Raw genomic sequence first — 27,773 nt, 5'->3', positions numbered from 1 at the left:
ATCAGCATGTTTTTACATGAGTAGAATGTGTCCTTTAATTTAAAATGCATCTCTGGGTTATTTGTGGGGCCTGCCTGGTGTTTTTCCAAGAGTAGAATGTGTGCTTTTATTTAAAATGCATCTCTGGGTTATTTGTGGGGCATAGGAATTCGTTCATTATTTTTTTTCAAAATATTATCTGGTCCCCCACAAGGGACAGTGGACCGGCCCCCTGCTGAAAAAGTTTGCTGTTCCCTGGTTAACAGGCTTTGCACTGTTTGTAACGAAAAATGCCGTCGTTGGATTAATGCCCCAGACGAAAGGCCAGAAGATTTTGTTCCTGCCATTTCCCCCTTGCAGCTGAATGAGCAGGGCAGTGCTGGGGGCCCGGTGTTCTCCTCACGATGGCCCTGATTTCTGGTGGGGGTGGTAATAAGAATGAAGTTCAGGTGCCAAGACCGAGGGCGACCTGCTATGGCGATTATTTCTTACTCCGGCAGCCGCCGAGCTGGCCGGTTGTCGTGAGATGGTCCTGCGTCCACGATGGTCCACGAGGCGAAAAAGAAGGCGGCGGCGGCGGCACGGGACTGTGGGCAGCCAAGGAGTGTTCACTTCGTAACGGAGCTGGCAAAAACAGACTCTCTGCCGCCGAGCTGCGCGTTCCCTTTAAATCCCTCCCTGCGCCTCTGCCTCGCCCTCGGAACGCGACCATTCTTTCTTTTCCTTTTTTTATGAATGAAAACGCTCCTCGAAAAAAAGTATGTAAATCAAGGCCGCCTTGATTGGCTATATTTCCCTGGAGGAAAAAAACATTAGGCAGTTCATCGTTGCGAGGAGGCGGGCTTAGAACGCACTGGCTGGGCCGCCACAGCCATTCAGGACCGGGAGGCGTTGCAACATCCGAGCGCCATTGGGTGCGTGGTAGGGTAAACAAGCTGAGACTGACAACCTCTGGCGGGGCCGTGGGCCAATGGGGACGGGGCGGGGCGGGCTCTGGAGGCCGCTCGGGGGCTCCGGCAGCAGCCCGAAGAAGAACCAGGGCTTCTAGCGACTGCACAGCGGCAGCGCGCTAGTTCTATGGCCAGGTGAGGAGGGGCGAAGGCGACGCAGCCTCCGGGGACTGGGGTCGGGATCGGGGCCGGGGGTCCTGAGCGGTGGGGTGCTGGGAGTTGTGGGATCGGCTGGGCGGCCTGAGAAGGAGGCTGGAGGGGGCGCAGGTGTTCGGGGGTGCAAAGTAATGCGGGGGGGGGGGGTTGTGTTTGGATAAGCTTGGGATGCCGTGGCTGAGATGGAGGCAGTGATTCGGTCTGCTGGAGCCTGGGGTAAGCAGTGGGGCTGGATCTCAGGTGCGGGAGGGGGCAGCTCTGGGGGCTGCCACAGAGTGCCGGGAGGAGAAGCTACGGCGTAGCCTTTCCAAAGGAAGGCTGCACAGCCGCGCCGCCACAGGCTGCAGCAGGCACTGGCTGGGTCGGGAGGTGGTTGCTGGTGGTGGTGATGTGTTTTTTTGTGAATGTGGGCGATTTTATGAATGGAGCTGGTTTTGTGTGAATGAAGCCTTGAGTGCGGGGGCGGGGGCTGCGTCTCCTCGCGGCGTTCTGCACAGGGCTGTAGGGGTGGGGGCGCCTCTGAAGGCGTTTCGTGAATGGAGCGAGCTGGGAAGTGCGTGCCTTGTTTTTGTGAATGGGGCCCTACGCCGGGGATCTCGTTACACTCTACCTGCTCTTGTTGCTTGCTCTGCCATTCATAAAACTTAAGCCAGATTTGCACACGGGGGAGGGGATGCTAATTGTATTGTTTGGCTGCGTTAAAGGCTTTTCCTAGGGGTACGGGGGGGGGAGAGAGAGGAGGCGAATCGCAGCGGCCAGATAGAAAAGCGGATTTAGTACGCGCGACATAATGTTTTTAAAGATGTTGTTTCCAATCGCCGTTTTTGCAAAAAAAAAAAAAAATTGCTCTTTTGCTCTGAATCGACGGGGCAAGTTCGGAATGGAAGATATTTGTGTCCGCGGTGATATTTAGGAGCAGTTTGCAACAGTTGGCCAGCTAGGCTAGATAAAGAAGTTCATAACCGATCTCGCTACCACCACCTTTCATTCGTCTCTCTCTCCCCCCGCCGCCAACCCCATGTTATGAAACGCACTTACTCAAGTTTTTTGTGTTTTTTTTAAGACCACAGATTCTGTATTTTTGAGAGGAGGAGTTCGTAGAAAATACTGCTTTTAAAATACTGCTTCTTTTAAACAGGCCATAAATCTCTCGTGTTTAAATTTCACGGTGAATTTACTTAAGGGGTGACTGAAAACTGCCCTTTGCTTAGCAGATTTCTTGAAGATGTACGGGCTGTTCAATAGCAGCAAAAGTTGCATCAGCAGAACAAGGGACCGAGCAGTTTTCCATTTCGCGCTGGGTCTTATGCCAGCCTAACATGGATATTTCTTGCTGTGTGTTTTTAAGCTTTCGAGTAAATTATCCGAGATTTCCTTGGCGATCAAAGGTTTAGATCAGCAAAAAAACAAGCTACTTCAAACAATGCTTGAATGGCTACAGTACTAAGCAGTTTCTGGTAGCATTGAAATCAAGGGATCTTTTCGGTTTGCATTGGTTAGGCATAAGTTAAAAGAGCATTGGCTCTCTTTGTAACCTAGAGGAGTTGCATGCAGATAATTATCATCTCCAGAAAGCCAAGCTGTTTCACTAACTCCAGTCGACTTTCCTGTGCACTTGTTGCTATTTATATTTTATCTTTCGACCATGTAGGGAGAAAATGTACTCCAAGCCATGTGATCTCTGGCTTATAATCCATGCCGTTCCCTATGTTTGTTCTTAAGCGGTTGTAATTCGCATTTAGTGATGTCACGACTGTTTCCATAGTAACTCTGTGACATCATGGATTAAAGGTTGGAGCTTTGGTGTGTTGATTTAAAAAGAGCAGCAACTTAATGAATGGATATCATAGCAACTAGCTAGAGGGGGGTAATACTATAATTTGTCTTCCTCCCTCCCCCATGTTTAATGTGTGTTAACTAAGCACAAAAGATAATCCTCAAAGCTTGCAGAACATGCTCGTGTGCTGTTAGAGATGGTCTCTTCAGGTGCCTTAAAGGCAGAACATTGTCTGATTCCTCTGTCTTTCTCTTCTCCCTTCCAGCCTGAAATCTGCCAGAACTAGATTCTGAAAACTCTTCTCATCCTGGAATTACTCAATGCTAAAAACGTTCGAGGGAATATTAAAGAATTTGCAAGCACAATGGATGGTTTTTATGATCAGCAGGTCCCTTTCATGGTCCCTGGGGTAGGACTTCATTTTTTTAAATGTGGTTTTGTTTTCTTATCATGTGATGCCCCCTGCTCCTTTGTACAAAGTTCATGTTGCTTCTGCTCTTTTGTGTTTTTGAATGATTGCCCTTCATAGTTACATTTCTTTGCTTCTACCAGAAACCTTGCACAGATGAATGTCGAGGCAGGCCAGTAAATGACAGAAAAAGGAAGTTTCAGGACACTGACTTGGCTCATGATTCTGAAGGTAGCGAAGAATTGCCTCCTTTTTTTGTTGTTGATGTTTGAAAAAAGCATCTTTGAAACATCACCATTTTAAGCAGCATGTGAAAAAAGCATGTAAGCAGAAAAAAATACTCAATTTTTTGTTCTTATTTTCTTTCAGAATTGTTTCAGGATCTCAGCCAGTTGCAGGAGGCTTGGTTAGCTGAAGGTAAATCCTTGTTGATATCACAATTCTGTGTCCCATTGAGCTTTGATAACCTATATTGGCTATGATAATTGGTCGTGCTTGTCATTTCTATGGAATCTTTTTTCTTTTTTTGCTATTTTGTAATGTATGTCATTAATATTTATTTTGGCTTGTGAGCTCCTTTGTCTTTAGATAAGGAAATGTAGGCTTTAATTTATTAATTAACTGGTGAAAAAACCTTGTTTTTTCCCTTTCTTTTAGCCCAAGTTCCTGATGATGAACAGTTTGTCCCAGATTTCCAGTCTGATAACTGTAAGTCATTTTCTTGTTCATTTGTCTGCCTGCTGTGAAATCTGTAGTGTCATTGCAAGATGTGTGACATGTTTTAGTTGCTCCCTTGGTTTTTGCTTCTGTTAATTAAATGTAGCTCCAAAGTGTATTTTTGCAAGTTTTTTGTCGAATCTGTGGATTTTGACGAGAAGGGAGCAGACAGAAGGTGTGGACACTGACTGTTCTGTTAACGGCCCTGCTTTAATTGGCAGACTTAGGGTATTTATTTGAGCATCTCTGGGGCTGCCTATTAACCTTGATCTCTGCAGAACCCTTTCAAGCCCCCATGAATACTTCATAATGTAAGAGATATTAAAATCCATTTGACAGCAAGCACAAGAGCACTCTGTCTCTCACCAGCCCTGTGCCTTCCAATTCCCTCAATGACTTTTCTGGCTATTATAGCCGCAGCTATAGCGAAGCTGTGAAGGACAAAGCTTTGCTGGTGAAACTTGAGCAGCTTTAGGGAGCATTCGTCATTGGCAAGCCAGCAGATCTGAGAAGGCGGCTAGAGCAGCCGTCCCTCTCGCACTGCACCACCCCCCAAAATGCTCCCTTACCTGCAGCATCTGAGAGCTCAGCACCTGGGCCTCTGCAGGCAGCAAGCTATTTAGGCACGCATGCTTTCTGCATATTTTTTGACTGTGATTTGGGGGCGTTAGAGGTTAAAGAAAAGCAAGATGATGTTCTTAAAAGTGTAAAGTGGAATTGTCACTCCACATCCACTCAGGGTGTGTGTATGTGTGTGTGTGTGTGTGTGTGTGTAGCTGTTCCAATTGCCACAGAATTTGAAGGGAAGAAAACATAGCCTGCAGTGGAACGGATTCTTGATTCAAACTCTGTCACAGCATGCAGTGGTGTATCTTGCGCTACAGTAAATGCATGTTAATTATTGCCCTTTGATTACTTTGAAGTAAGTGGGAAGCTTGCCATGAAAGCTTCCTCAGACTGGTTGGTGTGTGTGTGTGTGTTTTCTTTCCTCCTCCCTGAGATGAAAGGCAGCCTGGAGTAAGAAATTTTCTCTCTGTGTTGACATTCTAACCCAACCCTTCCAGTTCTCCTGCTCGGAGCAGTATAAACTGCAGCCGGGCTGTGTGGGAGGAGATGTTGTTGGCAGAGGCGCGCTCTCTCTCAGCAAGCTTTTACGGTTCAGGAGCCTGAAGGATTGTGGGGAAAACAAAATGTCTTCTCCCGAGTTCTGGGCAAACCTTTTGTGAGAGGCATTAGGAGTTCTGTTTGGGTTAAGAAGCCTTTTCCTTCTGGCCTGAGCATCCTCTATGTATTCTGTGTTTGTGGTGAGCAGGTCGATGGCAGGAGGGGATTCTCAATGGAAGCTGTTTATATATCAATGAGTAGCTTCCTGCCTGGAATGGATCTAGTAATGCCAAATTTAAATCTTACTGGAACCATGTGTCTGCAGGGGAGACAGGCTTCCCTTCTGACCTGTATAAGTCTTTCAAGCCACTCAGGCTAGTGAAACTGATTGCTAGGAGTTGGAGAGAGGATTGTGTCCTGTATATAGCAGAAGAGCTAAATTCTGAGTGAAGGTGAATAACTAAAAACCTGCTAAAGTTCCCAAAGAGCGAGAGATCTCCAATATTTACTTTTTTAAAAGGTGGAAAGATAATATGGGGCCCAGAATCTGCAAAGTGAAACTCTGTGGCCTTTGAGAGGCTCAGTAATGGAGTTTGCTGTATAGCACCAGAATAGCTGATTGAATAGATGAATAAAGAGAAATGAACACGGCATCTTTTGCACTTGAAAGGGTTTCTGGAGCTCTTGCTTAATATGTCATAGATGGATGTATGATGATTCATGGTTTGCATTATTACTGTGGTTTCTGGCACAGAAATCAACTGCTGCATGAGTAACATGCTAATCCTAAACACCCTTAACTTGAGTTCCGTTTAAAATTGATGCGACTTGGTGCCAAGTAAATGAGTTTAGAATTGGGGCTGTTCAGGAGACAGTTGGTGCTGTTTTGCCTCAAAATGTTTGCTTGGAATGTGTGGTCTTAGAACTAGGACCAGTCCTATGTGTTTTAATTTGGATGATGGTGGTGGGTTTTCATTTCTCCTTCTGCTTCCTATTATGTAATTACATGAATGCGTTTACTTGAGTACCCTTGTAGGTGGCACTTAGAAAAGCTAATTCTTTTGCAAGGTCTATAAAAAGCACAATTTGTCTGCACACATCTCTGCCTCTGTTCTGACTCTCGTTCTGTAAGAATGGCACTGTGACAAGCTTTAGGTTAAGGTGCCTGTTTCCTATTACTTTTTGGTCTTACTGTCCTATTTTTATTTTTCTACTATTTCTTCCGCTTTAATGAGGGTCTCTTCCAGATGTTGGGTGACATCCAATGCTGTCTGCACACTTGCGTAATGAGACTTTTGGTTTCTCTTTGGCCCCCCCACCCATGTGCTCCCAAAATCTACTCTGATGGATTGGGGGTTGCAAGGGGGAGGAGAGTAAGGAGAAGCCCCACAGCACAAGAGGATGCCTGCTCACACTACCTTGGATCTCGCCCACTGTGTTTTTCAGACAATTGTTAGCGTTTGTTGAGCAGGCTCCAGATGGCTTTCCTCTATGGTAACGGTTCTGTTTTGGTGAGAGAGATGAATTCCCTTGGCTAGCAAATTACATAAAGGTTAGCTCTCTCTGTGTTTGTGTGTGTCACCTCTGACATCGCCAGTGGACCACTCTCTTCCCTTATCCACACATCCTATCCTGTGACAATTTAAAAATGCTTGGGAGGCTGAGCTCTCCCTTTCTGTGCCCAACAAGCATCTTATTGCTATTTGCTATTTCAGGGGTTTCTTATTGCTCATATTTTTTACATTTTAAAATGTGGGCTACTTTGGACAACTGATTGAAAAAGTGAAATGTACAATGAAAAGAACAAAGAAATGAAGAAAACGTCAATGGTTTTTTTTAAAGGAAAAGTGAGATATATACATGAATTGTAACTTGCCCAGGGATAATATAATGGAGGTGAGGTTAAACGTAGAGTTAATACATAAAATATTGATTAGAATAAATGATCCTCAACCAAAAAAAAGGTGCAGGAACACTTGTGTAGCCTCAACATGGGAACCCAGCCAAGTTGCAACTCTTCCCCACCCCAGCTATAGCCTGCCATTTTGTCAACTTTTTTTTCTTCCTTTGGAGCAGTAAGGGTGTATTTTCTCTTGAAGTAGCCTTCGATAACCCTGTGAAGGTTAAAAGGGTGAACAGTTACAACCTTCTTCCTGTACGTTCCTGATAATGACTTGAATTATTAAACAGGCAACTACTTCCTGTGGCTGAGGATGGGTTAGTGGATAAAGATAAAGGGGCCAAGGGAGACAATGGTATTTCAGAGAGTTGATAACAGTCTTGAAGAGGGATTGCGGTTCCTAATGTATACACTCGAACTTGTTTTACTTTATGATTTATTGTGCTGCATTTGGACTTGCCTGCTATATTTAAGCTCCATTGTGGGTCTTAAGTTAGCCATCACTAACTTAGCCCTTTGTTGTTGTTTAGTCATGTCCGACTCTTTGTGACCCCATGGACCAGGGCACTCCAGGCACTCCTGTCTTCCACTGCCTCCCATAGTTTGGTCAAACTCATGTTGGTAGCTTCAAGAACACTGTCCAACCAACTCGTCCTCTGTCGTCCCCTTCTCCTTGTGCCCTCCATCTTTCCCAACATCAGGGTCTTTTCCAGGGAGTCTTCTCTTCTCATGAGGTGGCCAAAGGATCTGTCCTTCCAGTGAGCACTCAGGGTTGATTTCCTTCAGAATGCATAGGTTTGATCTTCCTGCAGTCCATGGGACTCTCAAGAGTCTCCTTCAGCGCCATAATAACTTAACCCTATCTTCTATGAATGGGTACTGGCCATGATGGCTTCATACTACCTCCAGTGTCAAAGAGGCAATATGTCTCTGAATACCAGTGGCGGAGAGGGCTGCTGTGCTCAAAGCTCCCATTTTTCTCTGTGCATTTTGCGACAGGGAATTTCATCAGCACAGTTTCTGAGCTCTGGGTGCAGTACTGCGCCGAAGATTTCAGATTAAAATTGCAGAGTGGAAGGAAAGGAGGACCTTTTTCTGCCTCCCCACTTCTAACTGCTCTCTGAAGACTGGAGAAGAGACCCTCTTAAGAATATTAGGGTGGGTGGGTAGGGAAAGGACTAGACCATGTGAAGAATGAACATAATGTTTTAGCAATTCATTCATTTTCAGCTTTGTATTCTTGTTATAAAAAAGCACGCCTAGACATTCCGTTGTTGTGCCCTTAACCTAGGTGTAAGATGACCTTTAGCTCCTAGCTTTCATATCTCAGATTCTAACACTGGCTGTCCTGTGTCCCATAGGCGTCTTCTGGTTAGCCACTCTGAGAACAGGATACTGGACTAGATGGGGCTTTGGCCTGATCCAGTGGTGCTCTTTGCATCTTCTTAACTCCCATTGTTTTCAATGGTTCTACTCTTAAATCAGAATTCAAGCTGTTGCTCCAGTTAATGACTTTATTTACAAGGTGGCTTACACAAAATCAACACAGCGAAACCTAAGGCGAGAGTGAGATGCAACAAAAAAACAAATACAGATTATTTTTGGTAAACTGATCTGGATCAGTGTACACCTGCTTAAGGAATGACATACACTTAGGGCAACACCAGGCTGGCATTTGAGCCTTAATCTCCTTGCCTCTTGTCTTTGCAGAACGGATGAGGTCAGAGATCAAGGGGAAAGTTTTTGGATCCTTTTGTATGGGGAACAACATTTAACTAACTTTCGTTCAGAGTCGGCTCATTGAAATTACTGAATGTATGTTTGCCATGGCCATTAATTTTAATGGGGCTACTCTGAGTAAAAATCTGTATAATGCTACTCAAAGTGTATACTTCATTGGAAGCAGTTCCCTTCTTAAACAACTTTCAGTTCTTTTGAAAATATTGTTGGTCTCTCAACAATGATCTCTGTGTTGTGACAACATAGCTAAAGAAAGTGCCTAGATTTCTGCTGATCAACTCCCATCTCTTTCATCATGAAGTATTTTTAGCCACTTCAGTTGGGGTCAGTTCATATGAAAGACTATTTTGATAATACACTAGCGCCAAGAATGGGTAGAGAATATTGAAAACTCAGAATTATGCTCCCTGCACTTCACTTTTTCCTTGGTGAAAGCATACAGGTGCATTACTCTCTGAGTGTGTGTGTGTGTGAGAGAGAGAGAGAGAGGGAGAGAGAATTTGAAGAAATTGGGCAATTGTTTTCTGGTTTGTGTCACATCTATTTGTAGACACCCTTTGTGGGTCAGAAAAAGGGGCAAGAAGAGCAGAGTTCAGAGATAGGTTCAAAATTGCATGAAAAGCCTTGAAGCATAGAGACTTGCCCTTTGATCTCTGACCTCGTCAGTTCTACAAAGACAAGAGGCAAGGAGATTAAGGCTTAAATGCCAGGCTGGTGTTGACCTGAGTGTACGTCATTCCTTGAGCAGGTGTACACTGATCCAGATCAATTAGCTTTCCATACCCACAAAGCCACACGGTTACCAAGCAACCTGTTTGTGTGTACAAGTCGCTTAGGAGTTGGGAGCAAGCCGCTTCGGTGTGGAAACCAGGTATTGATGGCTGCACATAAGGTCATGGGCAGGTGGTTGGTATCATGCAAGCAAAGATACATCCCTGCATAGAGTCTTAAATAGATATCACCAACTTTCTAACTGCAGTGTGAGGATTTGAGCACAATGCAGTATTGGCAAAGAGTTTGCGGCCGCATACCCTGATATAACCCATGCAGGCGCTACAAGCAACACTGTGACTTCTGAGAAGTCGCTTTCCATAGGGAAGTATCCAACGAACACATCCTGTCAGCGCAAGGGTTTCCATTTGTGCAACATAGCTCCCTCCCCCCTGTACACCCCCAAAATCTGTTCTAGAGGTTTCCCAAGCCCTCCAGAACAGATTTGGGAATGGCGCAGGGTATGTGCAGGGGGAGGAGGGGGGAAGTTCCATTGCGCAAGAGGAAATCCTATGCGCTGACGGGACACGTTAGTTGGCTACTGCCCAAACAGATTAGATAATTTGCCTCCTTTGGGCCACAGGCTCGTCTTTTGACTCTAGTTCTGTTTTTCCAGCTTATGGATGTGTGTTTCCTCCTCTGAAAAGTGTGCGCGTCATCAGACTCATGGTGAAAATGCATATTTCAGCACAGGCCTCCATCAGGAAAATCACATGGTGCAGCTTTTGCTGCACTGTTCTGCTTGAGAGTATGGATGGGGAATTTCATTCCCATCACCCGCCCCTCAAAAGGATTCTCAGCAACTAGAAAGAAAGCAAATCCAAGGAAAGGAGTATCAGGCTAAACATTCTCCTTGAAGCACTAGGTTTCTATATGCAGGCAGATTTCAGGGGGAGACATGCATTCCAACATGTGATCCCGCAAAGAATCTAAAGTGGTGCAGTCTAGCAGTACCACGTGACTCTGCTGATGGTGTATTCCAGGTCATTCTATTTGCAAAGTTAGATCTAAGGCAATAGGAGAGAGAGTGGCTAATTTTGAAATTTGGACATTCAGGATCAAATGGGACATCTGTCTTCTAAACATCTTTCATCCTCTGAAAGCTTACCTCTCTAAACTGGTAAACTGTACCACGATAACTCCTGGTGAAAGCAGTATTGTGGTTTCTCTGCTATGGCATCTGTGAATGGGGTAGAGAGCTCCGTTGGCACAAAGCTCTTTGCCTGCAAGTTCCTGGCTGATTTCTTGGTGCTGCTTCAGCATCTATTGTCCTGCTTCACAGATAAACAAGGCAAAAGCCCTTGGCGCCTCCCACCCCAAGCAGCGCTGCATTCCTGACTTCCTCTCTACCTTGGCGTGTTGAGACATAACCTCTAGTTGTGCTGCTTGCTTCTTTCTTTCTAGGTTCTAATTATAGTTAATGTATTAGAACAGGGAAATGAGAATGTGTACTTTCTCTGAGGCAGACACACACACACACACACACACACACACACACACACACACACACAAAATATCTGCCTTTGAGGCACTGAGCTCTTCCTCTGAGTCCTGAAATAGGTGTGTGTACCTCAAGTCAGCACCCAAGGAAGGTACTTCAGGGATGGGCTGCTTCTCTTGTTGCCTGGTAAGGCTTCAGAGGCTGCCGTTGCCAGTATAGTAATGGATTAATATTTAGTGGTTAGGAGGGGTGTGCAATGGGGGGGGGGGGGGGAAATAGTACCTTGGTTTTCAAACAGCTTAGTTCATGAGCAACTTGGAACTCCAACACCGCAAACTTGGAAGTAGGTGTTCCAGTTTGCGAACTTTGCCTCGGAAGCTGTGCTTTGGTTTCTGAACGTTTCAGAAGTCGAATGGACGCATTCCGTTCGAAATCCAAGGTACAACCGTATTAAAAGTTTTATTCACTTTGGAGGTTTTTAGGTGGAGGTGGTGTTTTGTTCCTTTTCCCCTTTGGCTGCTCAGAAGCAGCATAATGCATGTCTGTCACTTGCTTGATCAGGATTTCCAGACCTGTCTCAAATGTGCATCTTCAGTGCAGACGCTGCATGCCTTACTTTGTTTGATGGAATGCACACTTGGATAAGTGACCCAGTGGGCACCTTGCTGTGGATTGAGGGTGGGGCAGCATCCCATTGAAAACTTGGCAGTTCCAGTAGGCAATGTCTGCACTTGAACCTGTGCCTGATTTTATCCAGCAGCCCTTTTAAACTGCAACAGTGCTTTTGCTTTCATGGATGGAAGTGGGGAAAGGGAGCTTGTGGTCATCCAGATGTTGTTGTGAGGAGGGACTTCTTTTAGATAAGCAGGATTTCCCTGCATACTACGGAGGCCTCTTCAGTCTGTGAGGACTGCCTCCAACCCTACCCCCGTCTCCCTTGTTTGCATCCAGAGTTTCCATGCAGGAGACATCCAATGGGGTGGGATGAGAGTGATTTTTCAAGCTGAAATATTGTGTGGGTGGGACATCAAAAGCCAGCCTGTACAGGCAAGTCTTGGCTGGGCTCCTAAAAGAGTTCATATGGGCAAATATCTGTGAGCCTGTGCAGTGAGGGAGTTGGCAGAGGGATGTGCTATTGTACTTTGTTATCCTCTGTCCTGGGAAAGGTGGTATCAGACTTAAGAAACCAAGCCATGTTTTGAGGTTCAGCACTGCCCACCTTCCTAGGAGCAGGGCGTTTGGTTTAGTATCATCTGGCTGTCAAGATGAATGATGGACTCCATCTTCCACCAGCTCCAGACAGCATGGCCAATGGCTGGGAATGATGGGAGTTGGAGTCAAATGACATCTGGAGGGCCATAGTTCCCCACCTCTGCCGTAAATGGTGGGAGTACTCCTGGAGAGAGAGAGAGGCCAATAAGAGCTCTGCAGGTTGAAACCAAAAACTGGGGCTGTCTTCAGAAGCTAACTGAGAGCCCATGTAACTTGCATAGGATGTTACATGACTTAAGCAACATGTTACAGCTTCCAAATATCCTTCAAGAGCTGCTCCTTCTTGAGCTCAGTAAGAAAGTGCTTTTTTCCCTAAATTGTATGTGTTTCTTTTTATTTGGCATTATACCAGCAATATATTTTGTCTTTCCTCCTCCGGGACCCCTATTTGCTGCCTTTTTTTCCTTTTGTGAGCAGTTTTTGAGCAATTTGCACCATTTTCACAATGCTGTAGTCCTCAAGAAATGCCATTTTTCCTACACTGGGGATAATTAGCCCCTCTCTTAATCCTTCCCATTGATGCAGGGGCTACACTAGCTGCTAATAGATGGAGCTGAGAGTGAGGGCACTGTTAGCATTAAGAGGAAATATTCTGTCCACTGGCAGGCAGCCGTTGTTTTGAAGGGGAAAAGTTGATTTTACAAATTATTTTTACTCCCCACCCCCACCCCGGCCAAAGGGCATTTCCGGACCTCACCACAAGTGGGGTTGCACAATCATTTGCAATGAACTCTTTGGAGAGGCTGACTCCCTCCTAGCTATGCAGGCTGTTTCTGCAGTGTTTGAATTCCTTACATAAACGTTGCCCGCAGCACAAGCTTCTCTGTGCAGGACAGCTGGTCTCTGTTATGATCTTAAGTGTCATTTCCCTTCCCCTGATTGGTAGCGCTCAGCTGTGGGGAGAGAGGGGTTTTTTTTGTGAATGGATGGAGTATTCCAAATTGGTTGTGAATGGAGGGTGGTGCCTGCTTGCAGATTCTCTCCCCCTCCCTCAACCTCCTTCTTCAATGAATAACTAAGCCCCATTGTGCTGCTGGCAGAAAAACAACCGCTCAAACAACACAGAGACTGTTGGAAAGAAACATGCTTGTGACTGACAGCTGGAACACCTCCAAAGTGAGTTTCCTGCTGTTTGCTGCTCAGCAAGGCCATGCCTATTAGGAAGTGGGGGTGGGAGAGGACAGAGAGCAAATTATAGGGAGTGGGGGGACGGGGACACATTAACACTTGAAATGCCAACATACTGCCAGAATGAAAATGTATGAGAAATGCGGCTGCTGGTGGTTTTTTTAAAACAAAAACACCAGAGTTTAATGAAATGAGTTGTACTCTTGACTTTTTTGTGTAGCCTTTTCAAACAAGCAAAACCTTATCCCTAAAAAAAAAAAAGCAGCTCAATCCAAGGCACTCTTGGCTCTTCTCCTTTGCCCTCCCATAGAAAGGAGGATTGAGCAGGTCCAGGGCTTAGCACTAAATGTTCCCTCCCAGATGTGTCCCAACTGCCCCAAAGGAGTGGATGTCTCTGCCCATCTCTGGGAGGCTTTGACAGCACATAGAATGCAGGGAACTGCTAATTGGCGGTGATGGCTGGAAGCTGTCAGACCCAGGCTATCCTCTCTCGTGGGCAATGGCTGTGCGCTTAGCCTTTGTGGAGATAATACTCCACTTCCGACTAAGCCAAGCTGTTCTGTTCTGTCACTATTTAGGTACAGAACTCTGACGCACTTGCCTTCTCCTAGAACGTCTTCTTTTAGAAATTAATTAGGCTAAGCATATATTAGTTGGTTTAAAAATTATATATAGTAGAAGAACTCTCTGCTGTGGCATGAGGGCCATCGCCAGCTTTGCCTTCATTTTGAGTTCAGCATTTTGGCATTTTAGAGGGCCTGGGTCCTTTGAACCGTTCCCCTCCCTCCCCAGTTTATATACCTTCTGGAGACCCCTTGTTCTTTCTAACTCTAATCTGAAATCTGCTTCCAAATTGCAAAGTGGCAGAATGTGTGCAAGTTGGAATGCATCCTCTTTGGTGATTGCAGAAGGAGAATAGGGTATGACTTCCATTTCCCTTTGGAGGATTATTGATTAGTCTAGCCAGGGCAACGTGCAATCTCCCAGCAACTATCCAGTGTGCTCCAAACTGGTCTGTGTTTTTCTTGATGCCCCCACAAAGCATGGGAGAAGGGGCACAGCTCAGTGGAAGAGCCCAAGCTTCCAAGACCTAGCATCTTCAGGTAGAGCTGGGACAAAACCCTGGTCTGAAACCCTGCAGTGCCACGACCTGTCTGCTAGATGGACAAATGGCCTGATTCCATATAAGGCAGCTTCCAATGTCCCTATGCTTCATCTGGAGTGAGATATTCTCTTGTGATGGAAAACCAGGTTTGGTCTCCTTCAGAATACATTCATCCAGATGCTGGAACAAATAACCTGCCATTCTGGGCTTTGTGTTTTCTGCAGCATTGCAGTGAGTAAGCCCCTGCTGTTATCCCTCTGCAGGGGTGGGGAGGAGTATGCTGTAAAAGGCAAGTTCCTCTAGTAGGACAATTATCTGTGGAGTAAAAGGATGGGAGCCAATTAGACTGACAGCTTCCACCAGAACTAATACTAGGGAAGCCAGTGCCTGGAAAACGTGGTGGTGCAATATGGTGTAACAGTAGAAATTGTATTGGGTGACGTTAAGGAATGAGGCTTTAACCTGCAGATCTCAAGTGTAGCATAGTGATTGAAAGGCACCTGGGAAACTAGATGGAATAATGGAAATTATAATAGAAGCTCTTAAACAGACACTACTGGCGACTAATGACACTTCTTATGTTAACAGGAGTAGAATGGTAGCTGGTCCACTGGGGTAATTTTGGTATTTCTATATAGAATAGATGATGAGGGGTGGGGTGGTTCCTTCCCCTACCCCATCCCTAAATATTATGGCACCTTTTGCAACAATATTAGAGGCAATGGCCAAATCTTAGAACTCTAGGATATAACACTTCCTTCTGTTATTCAGGCAGTCAGGCCAAAGGCTTCCAAGGGCTTTCCCCCCTGCTGTTGAGATACGTTTTGCTGCAAGCTTTAAAGATCTTGCCAGTTTGGCAGTACATTCCTATATGAGGAGGAGCATGCTGCTGCAGTTGCCCAGATGAACAGATGATGACAGAAGTGATTCTGATGGCACATAATCTTGCTGAAACAGGAATGTGGGACATTCTACACAATTCTGTCTTAAACCTAGGAAAGACCCATTCTAGCTGAGATTAGGGTGTGTGCTTCGTGCCTGTTGGTTAAAAGCTTCCTGTGAAGAAACTACATTCATGCAGCTTTTGCACAAGTTTGGTACTGCCTTGTGTAGTAACATGGAATGCAAATAATGCTGTCAACATGATGTTCTGCGAGCTTTAGAGATGAGAATGTACCTCTTAAAATGAGGGATCTGATGAAAAGACCAACTTAGCCAATGACCAAATGCAGACATTTGTTGGATTCAGCACTGTGTATTTTTAGAACCAGTTAAGCTGAGAGTTGCTGTGACCCTTGTTGAGGCGAGGTGTTTTTTCTAACAAGGTCGTTCCCTGCTTTGTAATTTATCACCCGGCATTGGCATAGCTGCAGCCCTTGCATCCTCGGAAGTGGACTTCTGTTGCCAAGTCATGTTTAGGCAGTATAGCGATGTGAAGGATGCATCCCTCTCAAAGGGACATTGGAATGCTAGGAGAGCAAGATTGAACGATCCAATTACAAGCCTAGTTCCCTTATTTCTCTCCATGGAAGCTCAGGACAGGTACTTGCCCAAATTAGCCACATCCCTTGACATTTTTCGATAGCATTTATTTTTGTTGTGTTGGCATAAAATGAGGTGGAAGACACAGAGGAGTTGTGTTGCACTCAGAGTGATCCTAGAAATCCTTATGTGTGAGACAAGAACAATTGGTGTGATATGCAAGTAGTGGAACTCATTGGTGTGGAATCATTTGTGCCTTAGAGCTCTGTATTTCAACCACAATGTTTTTCTCAAGCTGTACACCTTGCCAACAAAGGTCCGTATAGTTAAAGCTATGGTTTTCCCAGTAGTGATGTATGGAAGTGAGAGCTGGACCATACAGAAGGCTGATCGCCGAAGAATTGATGCTTTTGAATTATGGTGCTGGAGGAGACTCTTGAGAGTCCCATGGACTGCAAGAAGATCAAACCTCTCCATTCTGAAGGAAATCAGCCCTGAGTGCTCACTGGAAGGACAGATTGTGAAGCTGAGGCTCCAGTACTTTGGCCACCTCATGAGAAGAGAAGACTCCCTGGAGAAGACCCTGATGTTGGGAAAGATGGAGGGCACAAGGAGAAGGGGGCGACAGAGGACGAGATGGTTGGATAGTGTTTTCGAGGTTACCAGCATGAGTCTGACCAAGCTGCGGGGGGCAGTGGAGGACAGGAGTGCCTGGCGTTCTCTGGTCCATGGGGTCACGAAGAGTCGGACACGACTAAACGACTAAACAACAAAACAACAACAATTCCATAGAGGTTTAGTGGAGTTCCATAAAATGCAGCTTGTGTACCATTAACCATATTTCCCTTCAATACGCAGCTTGCAGCCAAGGGCTGAGTTTATTTCAGAGGCACCTGAGGACATGCCCTAGGCCTAGAATATGCCCCAGAATTCCCTGCAACATGCATGTTTACTGCTGGAAAGGAAGGGTGGTTAAACTCCATGGTTCTAATAGAATCCTATTCAAGATGTAGAAATCTGCCCATGCTTATGGTACCAAACATGTACCACCATGTTCTCAGTTCCTCTGCGTATACAATCTGGTATCCTGAGTTCTCCTCATGTTCTGTTCATGCTATCTTGGAATATGCCAGAAAGTGGAGGTTTGGTCCTTGGGAATGAGAAGTTTTAAAGCCATGCAGAAACAAGTGTTCTGTGACAATTACCACCCCCACGTTTTCATTCATACCCTCCTTTTCCCCACCCTAAAATGCTCTTGCTGCTGCCAGCAGTTCATCTTTTGCTGCTGTGATGCAATGCCTGCTGTATCCAAGTCTAGCAATGGGGATTTCTGCCATTCGCACAGCCTCCGTAGTTCTGACACATTGCTATGGAAGTCTAAATGTGCACCTCTCCAAAGACAAGTAACTCTCCTTAAGGCAAGGAGAGAGCTGTGCATGCATGCTCATCACTGTGTAGTGCTGTGACACTAGTATGCACAACTTTAGCTCTGGGGCAGTGAGCAATGTCTGGTTGCATGTTTTTGGTTATTCCAATCCATGGGAATATGGTTAAGTGCTAAATTACATGATTGATTTGTTTTTCTTCCACTTTTAATTTTTATTCAGTGGTACTTCATGGACCGCCCCCAGCTAAGATCAAGAGGGAACTCCACAGCCCTTCTTCTGAGCTGTCTACCTGTAGCCACGAACAGGTGCTCTGTGCTAATTATGGAGAAAAGTGCCTCTACAACTATTGGTAGGTTGGATGAATGGTGCACAGCTTAAGATGCTTTTGGATGGCTTGGGGAAGCATGGAACCTGAACTGGGTTCAGTTACAATTTGCCTCAGTTATGCTGATAAAAACATTAGGAACCACTTAGTTGGGAGCTGAGCTTGGTAGGCAAAGTTGGGACCATCAGGAAAACAGAAACCAACTTAGATTTGCATTCCATTTCTAGGAAACCAAATGCATGCCCATGTTGTAGTGCTAGTTATTACTCAGTATTCAGATGATTTGACTAATGGGCAGAAAGTTTAGATTCCACTCTTCAAATCCTTCTTGTGGTTAACCACATCCCTTGGCAGTAGGTCACACATCCAAAGAGCATCATATGTGCTGGTGTGCATGGTACCTGTGATCTTCTAAACTTAAGATATTCAGGTAGCTTCTTTAACTATAAAGCAAATGACAGTCTTAACATTTACTGCTATTGGGGCTGAGTTACACCAGGCCCTTTCTCGTGTATCAAAAATCTTCAAATAGCAGTGGGGAGGGACACATAGTAGATAGCTTGTGTCTTATCCGTACATGCAATCTCTCTGAAGCAGACATGCGTGGCTTTTGCACACAAGTGTACAATAGGTATATACTCCATCTTACACTCATGTAGGCGGGAAAGCCACATTTGAAGCAGCCTGTGGGCATGATTGTGTGTTGATGAGTGACAGGCTTATGTGCCATTCAGATCGCATCAAATTCTTGTTGGTTATCACAAATGGGGGAATAGAAAGCTCTCTCCCCCCCCCATGTTTTTCAATGCAATGAGTTTGTTCCTGAAATAATGGTGATTTTTTTTAATAAGAAAAACCAACAACAATTGGAAGCTACAGTTATCTCCGAGAAAATTGTGAACGAAGTGTTTTTGAAATGAGCCCTATGACTCAGCCTGTTTTGTCGCTTGCCTGAAGTACAAAGATTCCCTTGAGGCTGTGAACAACCTCAACTGTTACTTCCTGACAACCATGAAATGCAAACAAGCCAGAGCTGTCAAGTGCAGCCAGCAGAAGCTGTGGAAATGGCTGCTGCCCATATTTATTACGGCCCTCTCTGTCTTCTGTTCACACAGTGCCTACGACAGGAAGCCCCCTGCTGCATTCAAGCCATTAACTCCGCCTGCCACCCCAGCCTCACCTGCGCTCCAGAGCACCTCCCTTCCACCCCCGCCTCTGCCAGCAACACCTGCCCAAACTCCTGCCCATGCCCCCAGCACAGGCCCTCTGCAGGCAGCGCCCCCTCCACCTGTCCCTCATGCCCTTCAGGAACCAAGGCAGCAAACCTTTGCTGTTCCCCGGCCGCCTCATCAACCTATTCAGATGCCAAAGATGATGCCTGAAAACCAGTATCCAACAGAACACAGGTAAAGAGAGAAAAGTACATTGGTTCTTTCTGTTTTCTTTTTTAAAAATCTGCATTCAAGGGTATTTTTTTTTAATGGAGCTAAATTATAAACTTGGCGGCATTGCTAGTGCACACAGATTGGCACACTGAGGTGCTGTGTGTCATTCTTGAGTGCTGTCAGGCGATTCTGAGGGACAAAGTCTTGTTCTTATTGCAAGAAGGCGTACAGCTATATCCTGAAGTCGCTGAGGAATGCCATGTTTGATTATTTGAAGTCAGGGGAAGATGTTCAATTTGGAATTGAGGCAAAAGTTCATGACTTCAGAACTATGACTCATAGCTGAATTTACTTCCCTGGTATCTAAGGAATGTGGCTTTCTGGCAGGCAGCATCCCACTTTCTGGTCCTGCCATCCCAGGCACATTGTATGCTGGATGGATGCTAATTAGGGTTGCCATATTTCAAAAAGTAAAAACCAGGACACTCCAAAAGTTGCCCTTGCTAAATTTAATAACTGCCGGCACTTTGAATCTTACCATTTTAATATTGGGTACTTGGGTCCATTTCAATTGCCTTCCTCCTCTTCTGATGCAGGAGGCCAGCCTTTTCCACTCTCCTTCTCATTTGCCTTGGGAGAAAATGGCTTGGCTTCTTCCCTTTCAGGAGTAACCTTCTCCTACAAGAGACCATTGTTTCAGCTTTACAGAATACGAATTCATCAACAGTCAGGCCTGTCTTTCAAACTGGGACACACTATTTCATTTATTATTAAAGATTTATGTCCTGCGCTCTGATAAAATGGAAATGGAAGTACAATTTAAATAGATAAATAGATAAAACTGAAATAGATTCAATTCTTATCTTTTAATACTTTCTCAGGGGCCTATTTATCCTGCTTGTATTCACAGTGGCATTTGCCGTCAATGAAACCCTCATGTGCTTGGTTGGTTTTGTTTTTCCATAAAGTTCTCTAATCTCCTTTTCCTTTCCTGGTGATTCATTGATCCACAAGACAAAACAGTGCCCTGGTTCACACAACACGCTAAGCCAAACCTTGATTTAGCAAGACAGTGTGGGCTCCAAGAGAGGCCATTTTGCTGCTCTGCCACACTGCACAAAGCCAAAGTTTGGCTTAGCATGTCATCTGAACTAGGACTTGTGGTTGATCCCTTTCTTCACTAAACACAAAAGGTGCTTCCCTGTCCTGTATTTTACGATTGCTCTCTGTGCTGTGGTTTAACTGATTTAGTATATCTGCCAAAAAGATGGTTATAAATCTCCCTCATTCTGAGCCTGCATTGATATCTGCATTTCCATTGATCTTTAGAGCTATCACTGTTTTCCAATTGCCAGCTCCCTGTGGTGAATGACTCCCATTAGATTTAACAGAAGTTTGTGCACTTGATACTGTGCAGTCTATGTCTCCTGTTTTAATTCTGTGGCTTGCCTGATACTTCAGCCTTCCCATCTTTACTAGAATCCTTTTTCTCTCACAATTGGGATTGGTGACCTTGCGTAATTACTGCAAACTCCTTTGACACTTGCCCAAATTTTATTCCAACTGCTTACATCTCGGTGGTTCTTGAGACACATCCCAGTTCCCCAAGTGTTGAGCAGAAGGCTAGGATCCTAAGACCACAGGCACTCCAAATAATGGGATTTCACAACTAGAGCTGAGGATAGCTTCTGTTTGGGTTCTTTGTTTTGCTGTTCAGGAAACTACTCTGCCTTTTTGGCCACTGTAGATGTTCCAGATTTGCACAGGGCGAGCTTTTAAAAGTGCCCTGAATTATTTGCATGAATGCAAACCTTTGCAAATGGGCCATGAAACAACCACCATTTGGCATTTGGCAAGGAGGCAATTCTTAGAAATGCAATCAGCCCATGTGTATGTAGCTCATCTGTGCACGTCTTCGCCATAAAAAAAGATAGAAAATATTGGGTAGGGGACCAATGTGAAATGAGCTCTTAAAGCTGGAGCAGGTGGGGGTGGGGAGGACTTGAAGGTCGGTATGCAAAGCTACTCAAATCTGTTTTGTGCAGAATGCCGTGAGAAATGCTCTGCTAATCTACACAAGAGATGAAACCATAGGAACATAAATCAACATTAAAGCTTCAAAAGATGAGCTTACCTCCAGAGAGAGATCTGTGCTCATCTGTCTCTGTGACCCTATCTCCACCTCATTTCTTTCTTTTTCTTTCTTTTTTAAAAAGCAGCTTCTCTCTATCACCAGCATCTAAAATTGCTTTTTAGACCCCCAGGCCCTGAGCTCCCAATGACCTTAAAGCTATGCTAGGGACACTCTGCACAGTCCCATCTGGAAGTCCCTCTTCCTGCAGAGGCCATACCAGCACAGCTCTAGAGTTACATTCTGGAAGGTTAGAAGGAGGTGGATCGGAAGTTGAGTAATCTGGTCCTGTCAGCTGCAGAGGATCATGTTACAAAGCCAAATGGAGCCTGTGCGCCTCTGGGTGCTTGGGAAAGGAATTGATTGATAGCAATCGCCTTTCAAAGTGTGAAGATGCCTCAGCAGAGCGGAGGGAAGGGAGAGGGCGGGCCTTGCTTGCCAGCCTCTCAGACTTCAGAAGGAGGACTCAAGGGGCTTCTCCCCCTCTACAGCTTGCTTAATCCTTTTAGGGGCTCACCAAGACACATCTAATTTGGGAGATATAGAGCTATTTCAGGTGCCCATCATCCAGATGTCCAGGTTCTGCCCCCCCTCCCGCCGCAAGCATAAATAACTGATAGGGAGATGTGTCTATTTTTATTATTTATTTATTTTAAATTTCTATACCACTTTATATTTTAAAGAAAAATCACAAAGCGGTTTACAGCATATTAAATCAATAAAACAATCAGAAGAAAGTGAAATATTGAATATATAGTCAAAGCAACATAACAGAAAACTAAAATGTTAATTTAAAGATTTCAAAATAAAACATTACAAAGGAGGTCAACTACAGAATACGTATTTAACCTCTCCAGCTGTTTTTAGACTCCAGTTCCCATCATCCCTGACCACTGGTCCTGATAGCGAGGGATGATAGGAACTGTAGTCCAAAAACAGTTTGGGAAACCCTGGTCTATACAGTCCCCACAGCTGGTTCCTGTGAATAATGGAGGCATCCGTGGAAAATGGTCCTGCCTATTTCAAGTCATTTCCCATCCTTTTAAGAATCCAACCAAGAATCTGGTCCACTCCAGGAAACTAAGCTAACATCTGGACATGCATTTAAGAGTAATTTCTTCCTAAATGACTCTTTTCCTTTTATCTCCAAACCCTTTTCAAGACACTGAAAAGCCCCCAGGCCAGAGTGGCATTCTGTCAATAGGTGTTCTGTTAAGATCTTAGATCTGAGGATGAGTGTTGCTGCTCTCCTGCCAGGGCTCTGCTTTGTTGTGCCTCTGTGTGTTCCATATAGCCTCAAAACATTTCAGAAAGCACACACATTTTCTCCTGCATGGAGAGTTAAAGGCTTTAATCCCTCGCCTTATAGACAGATTAGCAGCCACTTTGCATTCATAGATTGCTGAGTGGATTCAAAATTACATAACCACTTGTTTGGTTTACTAAAACGTAGCCATAGTGAAATAGTCCTGTTCCTGTTCATTGGCAAGCTGCTTCTTCCTTTCACTGGAGATGGTCTTGCCCAGTTGATGGTCTAGCTCGATCAGTTCTAAGGCTGCTCCATCGTGATGTTGTCCCCCAGGGCTGTCATATATTATGTCAGGTATGAAGAAAGTAAAATGACTGGCCAAAGGGAGTTTGTAGGTGCTGCTGATTGGCAGCAGCTACAAAGCCCATGGTACAGTGTTTTGCAAGTGCTGCCAATCTGCATGCAAAGCTGAGCAGATACCTCTAGTCTCATTCCAGCTCCTTCTAGCACTTCCTCTGGGGGCACATCCTCAAGTGCCATAACAGCTATTCTCCAGCAGCACGTTGGTCAGCCTGCAGCTCCGTTTGCGGCAGAATTCCTTTTCAGAGCACTTGTTATCCCACAAAATGATCCAGATGTTGGCTACTTGCATGTAGACAGGGCTGTATGCCTCCAGTTTTGTCATGCTATCACAGACACCCCAACTGGGGTTCCACCCCTTCATAACAGATGGTTGTTGCTATATTGGACAGGACTCTTGGTGTTAAATATGGATTTCTGTAAGCTACGTATGGTGGGCTGTTGAAGAAATGATTCTGCATCTGAAATGAAAGTTCAGCATCAGACCTGCTCCATTTTCAGGGGAGTGCAGCCTGGAGGAAGGTTGTAGAATGGGGGTAGCCAAGGCACTGCTCTCTAGATGTTATAGCTCCCAACACCATTGGCCATATTGGCTGGGGCTGATGGGAGTTGTGGTCTACAGCATCTGGAGGTACCACATTGGCTGTCCTGCTGTAGTGGGTATGGAGTGTGTTAACTGTGATTATAACTCACTCCCTCTCTCTCTTTCTCTCCCTATCCCTCTCCCTCATATTTCAACCAAGGTTTCAGAGACAGATGTCTGAACCTTGCCACCCATATCCTCAGCCAGGACTTTCTGGGGACAATCGCCCTGTCTACCACAGGCAGATGTCGGAGCCTATTGTTCCAGCAGCTGCCCATCCTCCTCAGGGATTCAAGCAGGAATACCACGACCCGCTCTATGATCACGGGGTCCCAGGCATTCCAGGGCCCCCAAGGCATGGGTTCCAGTCTCCAATGGGAATCAAGCAAGAGCCCCGGGACTACTGCATTGATTCAGGTGAGTCAATTCACTTGAATCCCTCTTAGCCACATGCAAAGGCTGGCTTGTTCCCACTGCATCTCATCAAGCACATAAAGTAGCCTCAGTGAACAGTAGTCGCTCTGTAGCCCAGGAATGGGGGACGCTGTGGCTTTCCAGATGTTGTTGGACTTCCGTCTTCCACCATCCCTGACCATTGGCCTTGCTAGCTGGGGCTGATGGGAGCTGGAGTCCCACAACACCTGGAGAACCACAGGTCCCTTATCCTGGTGCAGCCAGTGGTCCAATCTTCAGGCAGTCCTTGGAGTATGGAATAAATCCTGTTGTGCTTGTTGGATCACCCAACAGTTTGGAGAATGCATTCTACCTTGGCAATAATGCAGGCACCGGTGAGCCCTTGCGTGGTTATGAGAGATGTCTCACCTACAGTATGCATTTGTTCTAGACCCGTGGTTCTCAACTTGTGGGTCCCCAGATGTTGTTGGACTACAACTCCCATCACCCCTGAGCTCTGGCCTTGCTAGCTAGGGGTGATGGGAGTTGTAGTTCAACAACATCTGGGGACCCACAGGTTGAGAAAGGCTGTTCTGGACATTCCACCAGGCTCCTCCCATGTTAGTTTTCTAAAACCCCACCCCTTTTTCCTGTTCCTTTAAAGCTCTACTGTTTTCTTCACATTCTAGCAAAGGGAGAGGGCGGAGCAGCTGTCTATTGTGGCAGCGTTTAACCTATTTAGAATGTTAGATTATCTCTTTCTGGCTTTGGGGGGGGGGGACAAATGTTAAAATCAGGCATTCAACAGATGTAGCAGAGAAACTAAGCTTCCATAATCTGAAAGGCATTACTGGTGCGGGAAGTGGAGCAGGGAAGAGAAGGCAGCTTTTCACCTTTCTCTGCAGCAGCTCTTTGTCTTCCCATCTTCTCTCTGGCAGCTCTAGCGTTAAGCGACCGGCTCCATGGAGCAGCTATGAACCTGCAGCTGAGCACTCACCTTGGGACATGCAGGGGGGAAAGGAGGAGGGGGGGCCTGATCACTTTAGATTGTGCAGCTGCTGTTGGTGCAGGGCCCACTACATATCTGCAAATCGCCTTAGGCCTAAAAATACTGTGACCTCTTGGAGGCAGGGTAGAACAGATGGGGAAAGATCTAAAGTTAAAGGCTCCCCCCCCCCTCTTTCCCTGCTTCTCACGTGCTATCGGAGGGAATGCAAAATATTAAGCTTGACTTTTTCAGTGTGTCCAACCTCTCCTGCAGGTTCATTAAGTTATTTTCTCACATGCTCTTGGAAAGGCTTTGCCTTCTCGGGAGAGACAGCTGCAGCAGCAAAGGGGATTGTATTACAGCTTCCAGGAACAATATGATGTACCTGATTTTTCAAGGGATCATATTATTGCCCACAAATTCAGGTCATCTCCTATTTAGCTGTTGATTCATCTTGTCTCTTGATGCCAAATCCCAGTAGGTTTTTTTAAAAAAAGGTACATGGCAGAAATAGTTTGCATCTGAAGTCCGGCCTCTCAGGTGAGGGGAAATTCATGGAAGGGGCTGTAGCTGAGTGGCAGAGCACCTGCTGTGTGTGCAAAGGTCATGGGTTCAATCCCTGCCATCTTCAGTTAAAAGAGTCATTTGCAAGTGATGGGAAATGGCCTCTACCTCAGATTCTGGAAAGCCACTAGCAGGGAGTGTAGACGGGACTAGACCATATGCTCAGGTTTCTCTTCCATTACTACTTTGACTTGCTAATGTGAGTTAAGTTGAAAGATCAGACCTTCAAAAATTATATATTTGTTTTTGGATAACCACATTGCCCAGTCTTCCACTTCAGAGATTGCTTCCGGACCACCATTTGTGTCACAATGGGTTTACCTATGTAGTCTGTGTGCCAACCTTAAAACCATGTAGAACAGTGTTGGGGAACCTGTCGCTCTCCAGATGTCATTGGACTCCCAGCTTCCATCGATCCCCAGCCAGCATGTCCCAACCATCAGGAATTATGGGAGTTGCACTCCAGCAATGTCTGGAGGGCTCCAGGTTTCCCATCCATGAATCACTTTAGCCTATAGGATCTTGGCACACAGAAATGCGAATCTTGCTATGCATCTACAGTTGATTGTTGGGGCCAGGCAAAACGTGCTTCACCACATAGCTGGATTCTACAGATAACCAGGGTCTCCACTTGGTGAGTTTTGCCGCAGCCTCTGTGGCACAGACTGTTATCTGAATCCAGCCGTGGAGAATTTTCACAGAACCTGCTTCTGTTTGTGGGGTTTGCAGACATGTAGAAATTGGATGCATAATAATTTGTGCATGGTTTCCATCTGATTTTAAATCCCACCTGGGCCCACTCCAAGGTACATTTAGAAAACTCTTGGAAAGCCTTGCAGTACAACACTATATATTTTTACTTGGAAACACGCCTTATGGTTGTCAGTAGAGCTTGCTCCCAGCTTGGGACTGTAGCCTTCAAAAGTAATGGTGCAGAAATACGTTTCTTTCCAATCTGGATGGAGGATGCACTCTGCAAAACATTGAGAAGCATTACTGGAGAATTGTAAAAATAAATGCTGGATTTCCGAGAAACTGTCAAGTGGAATCTTGCAAACCTAGACATTGGTGCACTGGGGATTTTCTTTGTTGGTCTGTCCACTGTTTAACCTGGAGAAGAAGTGAAGTGTGTTTGGTTCAGGGTGGTGTTAACCCCAATTCCATCTTTATTTCAGAAGTGCCTAACTGTCAATCATATGTAAGAGGAGGAGGAGGAGGAGGCTACTTCCCCAACAGCCATGATGGTAAGTGGGGAGTCAGGATGTACAACCTTCACAAACTTTGTGCCGTCCATAAATGCTGGCTGGGTCTGATGGGAGTTGTAGTCTGAAACATCTGGACAGCACCAGGTTGACCCAGGCTGAGTTACATGTATACGCTTATGTATGTCTATGCACATATGAGGTAAAATGGAAAGGAATGTAGATGTGATTATCCCAGCAGGAAGTGAAAGGGAAACACCTTCTCCCATGAAACCAAAAGTCCTGGCTTACATGCCTCTGCTTAGAGGCCCTTTTGCTGTAACATAAGAGACGACATTAAGGGAATTGGTGCCAGGAAATTTAATAATAGCAAGACACTTCAAGCATTTTTACAGAGCTTAAGGGTGTTGAGAGGTCTTTATTTCTGTGATCCTTACAGCAGCCTAGGGCTATATGATGGGGGAGGCAAGGCTGCAAGAGGGTGGCTTGCCTAAGACCACGTGTTCATTTTTGTTTATCATGTTTACATCTTGCTGTCCTCAAAGGACTCAAGGTGGTGTCTACATGATCCCCTCTCCCTTTTAGCCTCACAACAACCCTGTGAGGTAGATTAGGCTAAGAGTTGGTGACTGGTCCAAATGAGCATCTGAACCAAGGTCTCCCCAGTCCTCATCCAGTGTTCTAACCACTGCACCACACTGGCGCTCACCTAGTGAATTCAGTGGTTAGGTTTGAACCAGGGACTTCTTGTGCTCTAGGCATTTCCCGTCTTCCTCTTACTATCTCTGAGCCTGCCTTTATGGCTCTTTCCTGACTCTTCTGGTGCTGTGAAACTCACTGCCCTAATTGAGGTGTACTGATTGCTCAGCAAACTCTGGGGAAGATCAACCCACATTGAGCACTGATCGAGAAGACTGATTGTCTCAGCAACAAAATTCAGCCACGCTGAGCTTTCTTCAGTCCGCTGAGTTCTGTGTTAGATCTTCACAGATAGTAAGTGCTCCTACCCATCCCTAGCAGAAAATTGGCAGTTGCCAAGAGTAAGTATGTCATCTTGCAGCTGTTAATTATGTATTTATGCCATAACTTTAAATGGACTGGGGAAGCCAGTTTTATTCAGATTGTGATGTTATCTGCCTCCTGCTAAGTCTTCGTTGTCTTGCTGTAACTCCGCTTCCCCCAGCCTGATGCCCTCCAGATGTTTTGGACTAATTGCTGGGTTTGGTGGGAGTTGTAGTCTAGAACATCTGGTGGGCACCAGGTTGGGGAAGGTC

General features: G+C 45.4%; 1 protein-coding gene across 1 annotated transcript in view; it reads left to right on the top strand.

The window, feature by feature from the left end:
- Positions 1 to 958: 958 nt before the first annotated feature.
- ETV5 (ETS variant transcription factor 5) overlaps positions 959 to 27,773 on the top strand; it is a 41,723-nt gene continuing 14,908 nt past the window's right edge. Inside the window, exons 1-9 of the mRNA XM_079976888.1 lie at positions 959 to 1,064; positions 3,128 to 3,271; positions 3,415 to 3,502; positions 3,641 to 3,688; positions 3,929 to 3,979; positions 17,539 to 17,668; positions 18,760 to 19,050; positions 23,513 to 23,769; positions 26,473 to 26,541. Of these exons, the coding sequence (XP_079833014.1) occupies positions 3,227 to 3,271; positions 3,415 to 3,502; positions 3,641 to 3,688; positions 3,929 to 3,979; positions 17,539 to 17,668; positions 18,760 to 19,050; positions 23,513 to 23,769; positions 26,473 to 26,541 (979 nt within the window). The 5' untranslated portion in view covers positions 959 to 1,064; positions 3,128 to 3,226. The remainder of the gene's footprint in view (positions 1,065 to 3,127; positions 3,272 to 3,414; positions 3,503 to 3,640; positions 3,689 to 3,928; positions 3,980 to 17,538; positions 17,669 to 18,759; positions 19,051 to 23,512; positions 23,770 to 26,472; positions 26,542 to 27,773) is intronic.

The sequence above is a fragment of the Podarcis cretensis genome (genome assembly GCF_951804945.1).
Source record: "Podarcis cretensis genome assembly, chromosome: 5".
Classification (NCBI taxonomy): Eukaryota; Metazoa; Chordata; class Lepidosauria; order Squamata; family Lacertidae; genus Podarcis; species Podarcis cretensis.
Note: the sequence above shows the minus strand (reverse complement) of the source record. Positions and strands in the feature narration are given on the sequence as shown.